Below are 13,731 nucleotides of genomic sequence, written 5' to 3'. Positions count from 1 at the left end.
TACTAACACTAAAGACTCTTCTATGGTGAATTTTTGTCCTTTGTTGAGTCTCGAAATACTCAGGCTGCTTCATCAGGAACTCTTACCACAATTCAAGGCTTCTTCCTAGCAGTTTAACTTAAATTAACTCAGTTTCAGATTAAAGGTTTGATAATTATGAAAGACAAATTCAGTTTATATTTTATACTTAAATTAGCTACTTAGCAGCTTGAGGAGCAAAAATTAAGCTTTATTTTAATGTCTGTGGGAAGGTTGGTAATAAAATTCCTTAGCATTTGAGAAAACATGCTGCTTTTCCAGAAGACCTGTGTTTGACATGTCAGGTGGCTCACAACCATCTGTAACTCCAGCTCCAAGAGATCTGATGCTTCTTACCTCATTGGGCACCTGCACTCACATGGTTGAGCAACTAGGAAAAAATCAGGTGAAAATTGAGAAGCTTGGGACTCAAATGAAAGAAAAATGTCAAGGAAAGGGAAAGAAAAAATAGGCTCATTCCCAGGAAGGAACCAGAGAGAGGGAGTTTTCCCCAAGTAGAAGAGAGGGGAAGGAGCTATGTCAAAGGGCAGTATCTTAGGGTCTTACTGCTGTGAGCAGACACCATGACCAAGGCAACTCTTATAAGGACAACATTTAATTGGGGCTGACTTACAGGTTCAGAGGTTCAGTCCATTAACATCAAGGTGGGAACATGGCAGCATCCAGGCAGGCATGGTGCAGGAGGAGCTGAGAGTTCTACATCTTCATCTGAAGGCAACAGTGGAAGACTGACTTCCAGGCAGCTAGGTTGAGGGTCTTAAACCCCACAACCACAGTGACACACCTCCAACAATGCCACATCTCCAAATAGTGCCACTCCCTGAGTTGAGCATATTTAAACCATGACAGGCAGTCAAATAAAGTGGAAAAGCAGATGGTCAGATGAGACAGCCCTTTTCAGGAAACAGGGTTAAACCCAGAGCACCTTTTGAGAACAGACAGTCCTAGGTCACAAAATCGTCCACAGTATTCCTAGTGTTTATCCAGCATATGCCTGCTAATGGAGATAATATACAAGATTATGATGACATAGGATGGTACCCTATAGAAATGATGGACTTAAGGCATTTTTAAAGAAGCAGTGATATCTTATGGGATGCACTTGTCTTGTATGAAACAAACTCTAAATAGTTGAGCTACTCAAAATGGAATTATTCACCCCTGAACTAGAGGGAATGGTAACAGCCATACTAGAGGCTAGCCCTCAGTTGCAATGGTTGTCATGGTGGAGAGAAGAAGCCAGGAATTTGGAACAGTACAAATAGAGTACAGGGAATTAATATAAAAAACCTCAAGCTATAGCTAGAGGTCTCAGATATCAAAAGGCCCAGTGCTTGTGTGTGTGTAAAATATGGACATTTGAAACAAAATTGGAAACAAGGCATCTCTAAAAGCAATAGTTTTTCTAAATATAAACCAGAAAGAAGGCCTAAACTTCCAGGGGTGTACAAGCAGTGTGGCAAGGGTTACAATTGGACTAATGAGTATATGTCCAAGAGAGATGTCCAAGGCAATTTCTTGATGTCAGGAAATGAAACGGGGGGCAGGGGGATGCTCAGAGCCCCACACCAAAAAATACAAGCTATTAGCCTCCTGTCAGACAGGAAATAACAAGCAGGCAGAAAAACCACAACTAAGTATTACAGATTTAATGCATGCTATATAGACAAATGCTGCTCTAGATTTGGCCATAGGTAAATATCTTATGCTATTCTCCAAAAATCAATGTAATAAAATAACTACAGGAGTTTATAGTCCTTTGTCTTTCAGGGGCAATAGGAATGGTCTTAGGAGGGAGCAGTTTGACTTCCCATCTAGGAATTAGGAATTATAAATGAAGACTTCAAATAAGAAATTTAAATTATGCTTTATGGTAAAAAGAGAGATGCAATTTAACGTGTGATAGGATTCCTTAGCTGTTACTGTTTCTCTGGAAAGGCAAAGCCTATCCAGTAGAAATATCTGGAGGGGCTGGACTGGAAAACATGTGTTCTGGCAAACAGTTGTTAATGATCAGAGGCCAAAATTAAAGTTGTAAGTGAATGACATTGAAATGGAAGGTTTGGTGGACACAGGAGCTGATATAACTATCATTTCACAAAAGTCATGGAATTCAGAGTGACACTTAAATGTTTATACCCAGTTTCTAGGAATTGGAAAGTTATCTTAGGAAAAAAAAAAAGGTGTGTGATGGCTTAAATGTGTGGGACAGAGGTCAAATAGGAAAGCTAAGGCCTTATGTGCTTGCATAGCCATAAATGTATGGGGGTGGAATTTATTACAGCAGTTGGGAATTCGGATTAATATTCCCTCAATACCAGAGACAATCCATAAAATAAGAGATGAAATGGAAGATGCTTCTGGGGAAGATACTGGGAAATGTCATCCAGAACAACCAACCACAAACTGTAGGTTGTCCAAAAACAGTCACAGCAGGGATTCGGTTTCCAAATTTATAAGGGAGGTGGAGGTTGTTGCTGAAATTATACCAACAGCCCTACCATGGTTGACTAAGAAGTTTGTGGTCTTTAAATTAAAATTTTACAGGCAATTCAGCAGCTGATACAAGAGCTGCTGGAGGCTCAACATACAGAAGAGTCTGCCAACCTGTGGAATTCCCCTGGTTTTGTTATAAAAAAGGAAATTGGGGAAATGGGGAATGTTAATAGATTTGAGAACCTCCAATAGAGTAATTCAACCACTGTGTCCTTTATAGCCTGGAATTCCTTTACCTTCTTTATTACCTAAGGCTATGCTAGAAGATGACAGTCCAGGAGTATAAAAGGTTCAAGAAGTGGTATCCATGTTACAGGAAAGAGAAGCATTGCTGTTAGGTTTTTATCTCAGTTGTGCATATGCTCCTGACAGATCAACAGAAAGATCACACCAGATAACCTGAGAACCCTGGAAAAGAATGGAGAAGCAGCTTCAAAACTGCATAATTAGTAGCTAAAACAAATGGGTAGAAATGTAGTAGGACTTGTTTTAATATGTCTGGTCATTTAAAGGACCTTATTTCTTTCAGTGTTGGCTTCCTCTTGGAATTCTGGGAACAGGAGAGGTTATAAAAAGCCAACAGAGACTTAGAGAAGAGGAGGATCCAGGAGACATGCGTAGGGTCAGAGCAGAGTGAGAAGAGAAGACAGTTAGTGACAGTTGAGACAGTGGAGAAGCCAGTCTGAGCCAGAGGAGATAGTTAGGAAAAGAACTCACACAAAGTAGGGAACAAAGAAAAAATTAAACAAAAGCAACATACACAAATATTTAGCAAAACACTAAATATTGCCTGTGTCATAGTAAATGAAAAAAATGAGAGATGTTAGCTCTGTAAGGTTTTACTTTTTCTTCTTGATTTTGTTTATTTTTTGCCAAATTATATTCACTGAAGAAATGTCTTACACTTCAGGTACTGGCTTCTCATGAACTGTCTAACAATAAAAGACACAAATTGTTATATTAAAAAAATTGAACCATTATTTCATAAGGTAATGTTAAGAAAAGGCATTTGTTTTGTACATTTTACTTTATTTTGTGTTAGGAAGTTAGAGTATATTAATTGCCAGAAAGTTATGTACATTTTTACTGGCTTCTTAATTTTCATATGGCATTTGTCCAATTTCATATATGTAAACTCACCTATTTTAAGCATTACAAATATAGATTGCTACATCTTTCAGAACTTTGATTTTGTTTTTAAAAAGCAATCTTAGCTATAATTTTAAACATTCGTATCTATATCCAGTTAGACATTTTGATGTCCTGAGATCTGTCTGTCACTACCATGTCAACATTTATTTAAATATGTATTTAATATCTGTGCTATAATTACATAAAGATTTTTATGTGCTCTCTTCATAGGCATGCATTCCTCAGCAGCAGCTGAGCTGTTTGTTACAGGACCCTTGCCAACCACTGGAGCTCTTCCACCACCAACTCTGTCTGCTTATCAGCATCCAGCTACCTTTAGTAATAGAAACTTTGCGACCACCTCACCTTTGGTGCTTCAAGATTCATCTTTTAACACTACATCAAATGGAATTTTAAACCCTCATGACCCTTTGCTACAAATTAAGACTTCCCAGGGAACTGTTCCAACCGCTTTGGCATTTGAGCGCCTGGGCGGTTCTGCATTAAGTAACAGCATACCACCTCAGTCCTCAACATATCGCTCAGCTCAAGAGTCAGCACCCCATCTTTTACAACCTCAGTTTAGTTTGTTGCCTTCAACACTTGGGGGAGCCCAGCAAACTCCTCAAGCCTATAGTTCAGCTCTTTTTACTAGTTCTGCTGCTTCCATTGAAAGAGCCCTTCTTCGAGAATGTAGTGTCATTAAACACCACCAGCGGCCTTCAGTTACCCAGTCTATTCAGGCACAACTGACTGGTTCACAGCATCCCTTACATAGTTACCTATCAAGTGCAAGTATTAGTAATTTTCAGGAAACATCCAGGCAGTCGTCTTTATCCTGTAGTTCAATTCGAGATTCTACTCAGGTGAGCAATGGAGTATTGCAGCAGAAGACCCCTCAGGTCTCAGCCGAACTTGCTCAGTCTTATTCATCTGTAATTCCATCGTCAGGGTATCTTCCTTCTGCTACAAAAGTAGACAGCTGTTCTACAAAACAACCACTAACATCAACTACAATTCCGAAGCCTCAAAGTGTAATTCCTCCTGTGCAAACACTAAACTATTCTAAACCTTTACATAACCAGAGTTCTGTAATATCAGGTCAAGCACAAATTTATTCTACAGCACAGCTACCAAGCCTTTTATCAGTTAGTCAGTCCCAAAATTATGGTTTAGTACAGCCACATAATGTGCCGTCTATTGTTCATTCACAGGTTTATAGGCCTAGCAGGGTTGAGAAATTGCCATCCTTATACAAAACATTGACTTTTTCTGGGTCATCTCAGCCTGTAACCTCTGAAAATCAGACACTTAGTTATTCATCCAATCAGCAAGAAGTATTGTCTTTAGTAACAAATGAGAATTACCCTACTCAAACAAGAGACCTGTCATCAGTCAGTGAGTCTCAGAATTATTCTTCTGGTCACTCTCAGGGTTTATCACCAGTTAGCCAAACACAGGTCAGTTATTCATCTCAGTCTCAAGTTTTATCAGTTGTTAGTCCTTCAGAAAGCTATGCATCAGGACAGTCTCTGACATTAACAGCCCCTTCTCTTTCTTACTCTTCTGCCTCTCATGGTCAGAGCTTGCCAGTTTCTACCCCAACACCAAATTATACTTCTATGCATTCATCCCCAAATGCTCAGACCCAAGGATCTTCTCCTCCTCAGCCCCAGAAGTTTTTGCCTGTTGTGCAGTCATCTTTTGCATCCTCTACTCGTGGTCAGACATTACAAAGTAGCATACCTTCCCCTGATCCAAAGTCTTATGCTGAGAGAAAACTTGACTCAAATGTGTATACATCTTCAAAGCAAGATGATTTTCCAATGCAAAAATTACAGGCATTGCAGTCACAAGCATCTCTTGAATCATCAAGCCAAAGGCTACCTGATGGAGAAGTGAATGCTCAAGAGTCAGTTTATAAGACATCAAAGGCAGATGATAGGTATTCTCAGACTGTAACCAGAAATAACTCCCACCTTGAAGATCAAGTTGTTGGAGTCGCTCTCCAGGTTTCAAAACAAGAAGAAAACATGGTTGGCTCAATGACACAACTTAACCAGCAAAGCGGCCAGCCCAATAATGCAGTAGCCCCTGATCTTAAGAAGGCAACTAATTTAATGCAAACTCCACAGATAAGGTTGAATACTAAAGACCTCAACCAGCAGCATTCTCTCATGCACAAGATGCATGAAGCTAAGGTTCAGCAGCAGCATGATCAAATACTTAGTGCCTCATCTCAGGTACAGATTCCAAGTCATGCTTTAGGGCATAGTCATCAGGCTCTTCCTAACACACCAGTCCTTTTAGACTCTGCCTGTGACTTACAGATTCTTCAGCAGGCTGGGATTCTACAGGCAAGCCTGGGACAAGCAAAGGCATCCTTGCAAGTACAGCGTGTTCAGAGTCCACAACAGATAGTCCATCCTTTCCTTCAGATGGATGGCCATATCATCCAGAGCAACGGTGAACATCCTCAACAGCAGCTTCATGCTCAGAATTCTGATATTCTGAAACTAGACCTGCCTGAACCTTCAAAACCATTGCAACAGCTAACAACAAAGGGTCCCTTCAGTGAAACCAATCCGCATGACTCAAAGAATCAGTTTGTTTCTCTTGGATCAATATGCTTTCCAGAGGCAATGCTTCTCAGTGATGAAAGAAATATTTTATCAAATGTAGATGACATCTTAGCAGCGACAGCAGCAGCTTGTGGGGTTACACCTTCTGACTTTTCCAAGTCAGCTGCGAATGAACCCATGCAAGATATTGAAAATAGTGATTCGAAGTCTCATTATCAGCGGTCATTAGATGTCAGGCATGTGAATTCAGATTTTAACTCCATAACAACGACAGTAGGAAAGCCACAGAGTATTAATGATATTTCCTTAAATGGAAATCAGGTTAGTGTAAACCTTTCATCAGTACCCACCCTTCAGTCAGAAACGATCCATGATCAACCGCATATGGAAACACCTAGTCAAAATATACCAGCTAAAGTACCTTCTGCCATGATTGGACTGGGTCAGGAAATCCAGGAGCAAAGTTCTGACCCATTCAAGAAACAGTTGACTATAAACCACGAGTCTAAAGAAGACAGGGAAATTGCTGTTGACAGTGCATTGAATAATAACAGAAATCAAGAGTTTGGCTCTAATAGTCGGAGCATAAGTGGAGAAAGAGTGGTATCAGAGAGTGACTTTACCCTAGTAGGTGATGATAGTGGTATGTTGGTGAACCATAGAAGGAGTACACTTGCACTCCTGGCCATGTCCCAGCCAGGGGATGCAGCCAGTGGCAAGAGTGAAGATGAAAAGCAAGATGTAACGTATTTTAACCTTCCAAAGGAAAAGGCTAAAGGAAAAGAACAAGGTAAAGAGGAAGAAGATAGTCAAAAACAGCTGAAAAAGTCTGCTCAGTGCAAGCGACAGAACCCCAGAGGGACAGATGTGTATTTACCATACACTTCCCCTTCCTCAGAAAGTTGTGATGAAGGTTTCCAGCATCAAGAAAAGATGAGGCAGAAAATCAAGGAAGTGGAGGAAAAGCAGCCAGAAGTCAAAACAGGATTTATTGCTTCTTTTTTAGACTTCCTGAAGTGTGGACCCAAGCAGCAGTTTTCCACCCTTGCTGTTCGAATACCTAATAGAACCAGAAGATCAGGAACCCAAGTCACCCGTACCTTCTGTCCCCCACCATTTGCAAAGACATCACCTGCAGCATATGCACCATCTGAGACTGGAGGGGTCAGTCTATCAGAAAAAGTTGACAATGAACTTAAAAATTTAGAACAATTATCTTCATTTTCTTCTGATGAGGAAGATCCTGCCACGTGTGGCCACGATGTTTATAAGAACGCCTCTGCTTCCTTAACTGTTTTGGATGCTACTTCCGATAAAACAAAGAAAACAGGTAAAGTTTTAAACAGTTTACAGTTATCACATCTTATCATTAGTTTTCTGGCTATGGCATACATTTTAAAACCTGTGCAGTTCTGCAAATACATCTTATGGACAAGAACATCTTGGGGGTTTGCTTTTTGACATTTCCTTGCATGTAGGATTTTGGTTACGCCACAAAGAATCATCTTACACAGTCTGCTATCTGCATTCTCCAAGCATAGACATCTTAAGGCAGTTTTGGAATAGGAAGATTTGTATTATAGGTTCTCTTTTCTTCTTAATATCCCAGTTTTACCCAAAAGATTAGCATTTTAATATTGGAAATGGTTGTATACAAAATGCATGTGCATCTGGCTAAGAGAGACCTTCAAAACTCTGTGCTGGCTCCCAACTATATTCCCAAATCTTGGGATAGACACTTCACATTTTCCTTCAATTAGCAGTCGACAGGTAAGTACACTTTATTTTTATTTATTTATTTTTGAGATAGTGTCTCACTATATAGACCAGTCTAACTTTGAATTAAGTGCTGAGATTAAAGGTATGAGCCACCAGTGTATCCACAATTTACTTTTTTAAGGAACAGGTTAAGGAAACAATATTATAATAATTTATATAGTCATGACTCTTTTTTGCCAGGAATAAGAGTCAGGAGATGTGCATACAAGATTGGGCTGCAGAGATGGTTCCTCAGTTGAGAGCACATAACTGCTTTCCTAGAAATCTGAGTTCGATTCCCCTAGCACCCTTGCTGGGAGTATCACAGCCACTGTAACTTCGGCTCCATGGGACAACTGATGTCTCTGGCTTCTCTGGCCACCTGCACTCTTTCAGTTACACACATGCACATCATTTCTGGGGTTAAGGGGAGGTACCCAGGTGATAAGCTGATAGAAAGAGAACCACCGGAGCCCGTAGGACTAGTGACTAAGTGACAGACCTGCATCTGAATTAGCTTATCTGATTTTAGAGCCTGCATTCCTGTTGAGTTCTTGTATAAACAGGAGTTTTAAGACTTTAAGAATTTTGTGATATACTTCTCCATGTCTGGACTTGAGGCTCTCGTCATTAAGAATGTATTAAATAACTGATATACTGTTGAGAACCATTCTGCCCCATGCTTGGGGGCCAAAATGTCACAAACCGCTCTGTCAATGTTGGAAGCTGCATTGCCAAAAGCCTTGGGGGCTAAATTGTTAGAGCCCACACTGCCCCAAGCTGCTCCTGTCCCCCAAGCTGCTCCAGTCCACAGGTCAGGGTTCAACAAGAGAGAAAGTATGGATGGACTCAAAGAATGGAGACCAGACAGTGTGATTTGATCTCGTTTATTCTTCAGTCTATCTTCTTCTCTCCAAGTCCCTAGTCTAAGTCTCAGGTTCCTAGTTCCTAGTTCCTAGTTCTAAGTTGCTAGTCTCTTTCCCAGTCACTATTCTTTTTCCCAGTCTCGAGTCTCAAGTACTAATTCTCTTCTTCTGTCTGCCTCTCACCTTTTATATGTCTCACTTTTATAAGTCACACCTTTAAGTCACGCCTTTAAGCCTCACACACCCAAGGGAAGATCCTGGGTATCTAAAACAAGATGTTATCAGAGTATGCTCAGCTGTTGTAAACAAGTCTCTTGTCAGGGTATATGGTTCAAGACGGCTGCAAGGATGATAGCTGTCTTCTGTCGGCTCCCCACATTATACTAGATAGTTAACATAAATGTTTGATATAACTATATCTAAAGGATTCTCCAGAGTTGTGTGAGACCCTATCTCTAAAAACAAAGTAAGCTTTGTGCAGTAGCTCATGTCTTTAATCTTAGCACTTAGGAGGCAGAGGCAGGAGGATATCTGTGAATTCAAGGTCAGCCTGGTCTACTTAGTGAGTACCAGGCTAGCCAGGGCTGCTTGATGTGAGACTGTCACAAAGCCAAGTAAACAATAAGACAACTTTTATTTAGCTGGTCTTTGTAGGTTCTTCTTTTTCTCACCCTTTATCCTTCATACCCTAACACTAGATAGGAGAGAAACAAGAATAGAGGGAAAAGAGGAATTAGGAAAATCCCTTAATGTAACTAATTTCCATTTGTTTCTTTGAAATGATCAACAACCAACTACCATGCCTATTGGAACACTAGCATTTATATATACTCTGAAAAGTTCCCAGAATTTCAAACATCACACAATCTAACTCTCTGCAGGTAGCAAAACCATGCCTCTGCTAGAGCATGAGACATACCAAGCAGCTGATGTGGATAGTCCAAAGCAGCCCCATATCCCCACACATGGGATTAAAACAGAGGCACATTCTTATAGTATTTCTGTGTTTTTAAAGTACCAAAATTGTCACTGTAGTAACTTATTTTATGCCACAGGAAAATCAGCGTAAAGTCAGACAGTCTTTAGATTTTAAGGTATTATTGTGAATATGGACAATCCTATTAAGATTTTTAAGTCCCGCTGGGCGGTGGTGGCACACGCCTTTAATCCCAGCACTTGGGAGGCAGAGGCAGGCGGATTTCTGAGTTCGAGGCCAGCCTGGTCTACAGAGTGAGTTCCAGGACAGCCAGGACTACACAGAGAAACCTTGTCTCGAAAAACCAAAAAAAAAAAAAAAAAAAAAAAAAGATTTTTAAGTCCCTCTCAATTCAGAATGCTTTGCATTTTGCTATTCTGATTCTCCTTAGGTTTATAGAGCAAGCCTTTTGTAATCTCTGGTATAAAGAAGTCTCTACCGTATCTTGTTGCCTCATTGGTAAAACCCCATTGTATATACATTTCCTTCATCTGCTCCTCCCCCTCTCACTCCCCCTTGACAGGGTTTCTTCTTGAATTCTTGGCTGTACTAGAACTAGCTCTGTAGACCAGACTGGCCTCAAACTCACAGAGATCCACCTGCCTCTGCATCCCAAGTGCCAAGATTAAAGTTGTGTGCCACTGCCCCACCATCTCTTAGTAGACATCCACTCTAGTTTTATCTCTTGGCTATTGTAAGAAGAGCTAAAATTGTCACGAGTGCTGGTTCCTGTTGTGTTCTGACTGGGGTATTTTCAGGCAAGTATCTAGGAGTGGTATAGTAGGATCATATGGTTCTAGTTTTAGTTTCATGGAGGTTTTTACTTACGGTTTTTTAGGAACTTCAATCTTGATTTCTTTAGTGGTTTTATTAACACTAATTTATATTCCCAGTTGCAAAGAACAATATAATGTTCCTAACTCCCATTCTAAATCCTCTCATGTGATCTTGTTCATGTTGTTTTCTTTCTCTACACCCGTGTGTGAGAGTGTGTGTGCTCTTGCTCTCTCTCTCTCTCTCTCTCTTGCTCTCTCTCTCTCTCTCTCTCTTGCTCTCTCGCTCTCTCTCTCTCTCTCTCTCTCTCGCTCGCTCTCTCTCGCTCTCTCTCTCAATGCTCTCATCTGTCTTTGTGTCTCCCTGAGTCTCCCAATCCCCTTTGTCTCTTAGTTTACTGAGAACAGGATCTGGGCATGCTTCAGACTACCAAATGCTTGGATTCCAGTTGTCCATGACCACACTTGGCTTGTTTATGCTCTTGATGGTAGTAGCTATTCTGACTGGTGAGATAGAGAGAGTCTCAGTGTGGTTTTAATTTGCATTTTCTTAATGGCTAAGGATTTCAGGCATTTTTTTTCATATATGGTTGGGCTGTTTATGCTTTTCAGAACTATCCAGTTCATTGTTTCGTTTTTGCTTAAATTTTTAATTTTATTTATTTATTACTGTTTAAATAATTCTCAAAGAGGGCTGAAGTTCAGCGATTAAGAAACTGGCTCCTCTTCCAGAAGACCTAGATTCAATTCCTAGCAATCATGTGGTGACTAACAACCACTTGTAATTCCATTCAGGGGATCTGATACCCATGGGTACCAGGCTTGTACATGGTCTATGAATATATATGCAGAGAAACACCCATACACAGAAAATACAATAAAATAAATTTTAAAATCTTAGAGTTATTTTTATATTTTATGTATTAATCCCTCTAGGGATTACTGGTTTAAAAAAAACCATTCTCTCTCTCTCTCTCTCTCTCTCTCTCTCTCTCTCTCTATATATATATATATATATATATATATATATATATATATATGTGTGTGTGTGTGTGTGTGTGTGTGTATATGTGTATATATATGTACATATATATATGTGTGTGTATATATATATATATATATGAATGAATGAATGATGAATGTTTTGTCTAAATGTATATATGTGTACCCATCCCTTGTGTGTGCCTAATGCTCATAGAAGCCAGAAGATGGCATTGGATCTTCGGGAACTGTAGTTACAAACACTGGTTAACCACCATGTGGATGCTGGAAATAGATCCTCTGGGAAATCAGCCTGTGCTCGTCTTCTGCTGGAAATTAAGAAACAGAACACGCTCTTTCTCTTGACTCTTTACTCTTGAGTTGTTTCCATGCTGTGTCATGGTCTTAGTTCTTCGCTGGCTTGTCATTTCTTCTCATCTGTTTCTGGGTGGTGAAGTGTGCTGTCTTTTTTTTTTTTTTTTTTTTTTTTTTTTTTTTTTTCTGTCTTTCTTTCTAGTTTCTTTATTTGTTTAATTACACTTATTTTTTATGTGCATGTTTGGAGGGAGTACACACATGTCATCTTGCTTCAGGGGACAACTTGTGGCAGTTGGTTCTTCCCCAAGGATTGATCTCAGGTTCCCAGGCTTGGCAAGTGACTTTACCTGCTAAGCCATTTCACCTGCCTTTGATGTTTTCCTTATGCTTTATTTCTTGTAATAATTTCAAAGTTTCGTGTTTCAGTTAAGCTCTTTCATCTGCCATGTATTCATTTTCGATATCATAAAAAATAGTCATCTAATTATTCTTCCAAATATGGACATTCAGTTTTCTCAGCACCATTTCTTGAAGAGGCTGTTCTTTCTCCAGCGAATGTTTTTAGCACATTTGTTGAAAATCAGGTCACTCCAGCTGCGGGCTTATTCCTGAGTCTATTTTTGTGCCAGTGCCATGTTTTTGTTAGTGTGATCTGAGATCAGGATTGTGTTATTTCTAGTGTTGCTACTTGTACTTCAGGTGTTGTTTTGCTATTGGGGATCTTTATGCTCTGCATGGATTTTACAGGTTTTCCATTTTTATTTCTTTGAAGAATATTATTAAATGTTTTGGGGGTTTTGTTTTGGTTGTTTGGTATTTAAGTGTGGCCTCTTGTATTCTAAGCTGATCTTTTTAAAATTTGCCTTGTATCTAAAAGTGACCTGAACTTCTGATCTCCTTGCCTCTGTTTCCTAAGTGCAGGAATTATAGGCACCCCCACACCCCCAGCAATGTTGAGAATGAAGCCCAATGTTTTTGTACGAGCTGAGCAAGCACTCTGCCAGCCTGACCACTTCCTCAGCTAGACCCTTGGAATTGAGATGGTGACTTAACAAACTGGGGTTTTATCTATGTTTTCTTAATTTCAACATCTTAATTCTTTCCCTTGTCTTCCTTTGATATTCTTTTTTTTGGTTCTTGGCTTTAGTATTTAATTACTATTGTATTTTCTGTCTACTGAGTGATACTTAAGCTTTTACATTTCTTTGTACTATACTCTGGTCATATCCCAGTAATTGTGCTTATAACAATCTGTTTTTAAATGTTTTATTACTTCAGGTTAGATTTTTTTTTTTAAATTCTGTGTGTATGTGTGTTTTGCTTGTGTGTATGTCTGTGTATGCCCAGTGCATTTATCTTTCCAGCTTCATTGACTTTTTCTTAACCAAAGAGCTATGAGTAATGGCCAAACATTGTTTTTCTATTAAGTGGTACCTTGTTATTTTATCTAGTTTAAGTTCAAAATGTCTACATTAAGATGCTATGAAAAAAATTCTTTATTGAGACAAGGTCTCACTAAGTAGCCCTGGCTGTCTGGAACTCATATGTAGAGTAGGTTGGCCTTGAACTCACAGAAAACCATCTGTCTCTGTCTCCCAAGTGCTGGCATCAAAAATACACCACCACACCCTTGAGAATTTTATAAATTTTCTAAGTGGCTTGGTAAATATTCCATGACTATAAAGTACAAGCAAATCATATTCTCCATTATTATTCAAGTCTTTTACATTTTTTCTAAAGCCAGCATATGTAGTGATACACACCTTTAATCCCAGAATTTAGGAGGCAGAGGTAAGCAGATCTCTGTGAGT

At 39.5% G+C, this 13,731-nt stretch overlaps 1 protein-coding gene across 1 annotated transcript in view; it reads left to right on the top strand.

Moving 5' to 3' along the window:
* Qser1 (glutamine and serine rich 1) overlaps window positions 1–13,731 on the top strand; it is a 57,925-nt gene that overhangs the window by 18,009 nt on the left and 26,185 nt on the right. The window contains exon 3 of the mRNA XM_034495771.2: window positions 3,898–7,578. Coding sequence (XP_034351662.2) covers window positions 3,898–7,578 — 3,681 coding nt within the window. The remainder of the gene's footprint in view (window positions 1–3,897; window positions 7,579–13,731) is intronic.

This window comes from Arvicanthis niloticus, chromosome 2, assembly GCF_011762505.2.
Source record: "Arvicanthis niloticus isolate mArvNil1 chromosome 2, mArvNil1.pat.X, whole genome shotgun sequence".
NCBI classification, from domain to species: Eukaryota; Metazoa; Chordata; class Mammalia; order Rodentia; family Muridae; genus Arvicanthis; species Arvicanthis niloticus.
Note: the sequence above shows the minus strand (reverse complement) of the source record. Positions and strands in the feature narration are given on the sequence as shown.